Genomic DNA, 3,214 nt, shown 5'->3' with positions numbered 1-3,214 from the left:
CTCCAGCCCTAGCTTCCCTTCCTTCTTCTAAGCTATCGCTCGACCAGTAAACATGAAATTTGTCCTAATAAGCCTAATCCAAAGTTTTGGGGATGTTGGGCCATTATTCCTTCGTCACGCTTTAATTTTCACGACTGGCCACAAAGACAAGCCAAGGTAAGGCCACTTAAAATAAACTGATTGATTAAATTTATGTATCCTGGAGGTACTTCCAGAGAATGTCCAGGCCTCTTTCTGTAGTCAGAGATAAAAGCAATTATTACATGCTCGATGGAAGAAAATGAAGAACCTTCTGTACAATATAATGATCATCTACCAGTGATGAAGACAATGAGACAATGAGTCCATTTGTTTTTCTTTTCCTTTTTCTAAAATAGCCAGTGGACAATGAAATAGGTGTGAGAACGAAAGATTTTTCTATATTCGTTCATGGATATTTCTTTTCTACTATGACCAGGAGCAAAAACATAACAGAGTCTGCTTCGTGAAACATTCTAGCTCTTTTAGTTCTCTTGGAGCTGAACTGTGATGGCCAAACTTCTCTTTTCCTTCTGACACTGGCGTTCAGTGTTCATCCACATTGTTGACATTGTCAAATCGCCACAGTTGGCTGGCTTTGCCATCACACTGGCGCAAGTACAAATCTTTATTGTTTTCCTGCACCATGGCTTCCATGCATTTCCCAGAAAGAATGTGAACAATCATACCATTCTGAAATGTGAGAAGAAAAGGAAAAAAAATAAATAAATAAAGAGAACCAGTCAGCTTCCTACAGTCGGCAAAGAAGGAATTTCTAAGATTTGTGTTAATCGTTAAGAAAATAATAGTGGTGGTGTGAACTGGTCTGGTAAGGAACTATAGTATTTTGGTTAAAATATAATATAATATAGGTAGCTCTAAAGTTTGGATGTCATTTATAGAGCCTTGGGGTCATTAATTCAATTATCGTTATTGTGGTTGGATAATTATACCATTTCTGGTTAGTGAAATGCCAGTGTAAAAATCATGTTCCGTCTTTACACCGTATTTGTGACATTCATTGTTATCACTGACTTGTAAAGTTCTGCTTTCAAAAGAATTTAATTTAATCTCTGCCCTCTAATAAACCTGCAATTTGGTACTGCTGCCACCAGGTTGCAGTAGAGAGTAAGACTTTAAGGATATACTGAAAGCCTAAGTCAGCCATGGTTGAAAGACTGCACAAAATCTATCAGATTTAATATTGAATCTAGCCATGCTCTTTTCACACGAAAATCAATGTCTCCATGGAAAGTTAAACATCCTTAACCAGCATGCTGATAATGTCCATTTAGTCATTTGTTTATTATTTATATATTTTTGAGATATAATTCACATACCACAATATTCTCTCTTTTAAAGTATACAAGTTGGTGTTTTTAGTATATTCACAGAGTGTATGCAACCATCACCACTATCTAATTCCAGAACATTTTTATCACTGTTAAAGGAAAACCGTTATTCATTAGTAGTCACTTCCAATTCCTCCTTCCTTCCAGCCACTGGAAATCACTAATTTGCTTCCTGTATTTATAGATTTGTCTATTTTAGACATTTCCTATAAATGAAATCATATATGGTCTTTAGTAACTGGCTTCTTTCACTTTGCATGATATTTTCAAGGTTCGTGTCATAGCATAAAATAAAACCTATTTTTTTTTCTTTTTTTATTGTGGTAAAAATTTATAACTTAAAACTTATCATCTTAACCATTTTTAAGCGTAAATTTAGTAGTGTTAAGTATACTTACATTGTGAAACAGATATTCAAAACTTTTTCATCTTTCAAAACTGAAACTGTATCTATTTAACAACCCCCGCTCACCCCAGCCCCTGGTAACCACCATTCTACTTTCCGATTCTATGAATCTGACTACTTTAGATACCTCATATAAGTGGAATCATACAGTACTTGTCTTTTTTGCAACTGGCTTATTTCACTTAGCATGATGTCCTCCTGTTTCATACACATTGTGGTATATGACGGAATCTCCTCCCTTTTTAAGTCTAAATACTATTCCATTTGTATGTATATACCACATTTTGCTTATCCATTCACCCACCATTATACCCTTGGGTTGCTTCTACCTGTTGGCTACTGTGAATACTGCATCTATGAAGAGTTCATCAATCCTTTTTATGGCTGAATAACACTTTTTCTAAATCTTATTCATCAATGCCTGAAAGATGCTATGAGTATTTTACTCACTAATCTTTTACTAATTATTTTTAAATGCTGTTTCTAAATGTATCTTATCCACAGAACTTACTTAGTGATACTTCATCATCACTCATAAAGAGCCTTAACTTGGTTTCTAAGGCTTCTTTGAATATGTGTGGGCCCCCTGAGTCCTGGTTTTACTTGTCACGAAAGCCTTGTGAACTTTGTTCTCAACCGCTTTTGAGTTCAACCTAAGTTTTCCATCATGTGATCTTCTTTCACAGCTTGCTTTAAGAGTACTAATGCACAGAGTTCTGATTATTTTACCCTCCTAATTCTCAAGCAGAAGTTGAAGAAATAAAAAATATGTGTGTATTTATTCGTTTGTATATTTATACTGCAACTCATTTCAGAAAGGATTTGAGGTGGAGAAAAAGTCGCATATGAATTCTTATTGTTGATACTGTCACATTCCTCTCCCAATTCTGTATGGGGCACCCATTCACTCTCCCTAAGTATTTATATTTTACCTATTTCCTTTTTATTGATGAATAACTTCTAGAAAGAATCGAGAGCTTCTCTCTCCTAAGGTAACAGAGATCAAATAGGGATCTTACTAAAATGCTGAAATGTTCACAGCAGAATTTGCAAAGGAAGAAAGCAATACCTAAATCTATATCTATGTGGTGGTGGTGGAGGGGGGAACCTTTCCATTGCTCTTTAAATCACACTACTGAGGTGGTTGACTATTTCCAAAACATGCTTCGTGGTCCCACTTGTGACCTGAGCTAATACACTTCATAGAGGGGCTGCCTCCACTTTGCCACAGTCGAGGTCAGAGCTATACAGAAAAATGGCAAATTAGTACATTTTAAGATGCTGGTGGCCCAACATTGCTGTAAATTTGGCTTTAACTCCCCCTGAGGCCTTAGTGCCAAGCCACTAAGTTAAACAGCTGAGACACAGGTCAAATGGTAATACTTGAGTTCCTGGAAGAGCTTCGGGACACCAGCACTGCTGAGCCCTTTCTGAAGGG

The 3,214-nt window shown here is 36.3% G+C and overlaps 1 protein-coding gene across 1 annotated transcript in view; it reads right to left on the bottom strand.

The window, feature by feature from the left end:
* Positions 1-343: 343 nt before the first annotated feature.
* GALNT15 (polypeptide N-acetylgalactosaminyltransferase 15) overlaps positions 344-3,214 on the bottom strand; it is a 48,286-nt gene continuing 45,415 nt past the window's right edge. Inside the window, exon 9 of the mRNA XM_011354841.2 lies at positions 344-711. Coding sequence (XP_011353143.1) covers positions 565-711 — 147 coding nt within the window. The 3' untranslated portion in view covers positions 344-564. The remainder of the gene's footprint in view (positions 712-3,214) is intronic.

The sequence above is a fragment of the Pteropus vampyrus genome, unplaced genomic scaffold, assembly GCF_000151845.1.
Source record: "Pteropus vampyrus isolate Shadow unplaced genomic scaffold, Pvam_2.0 Scaffold1, whole genome shotgun sequence".
Taxonomy (NCBI): domain Eukaryota; kingdom Metazoa; phylum Chordata; class Mammalia; order Chiroptera; family Pteropodidae; genus Pteropus; species Pteropus vampyrus.
The sequence above is the reverse complement of the archived record's forward strand: the minus strand, read 5'-3'. Positions and strand labels throughout refer to the sequence as shown.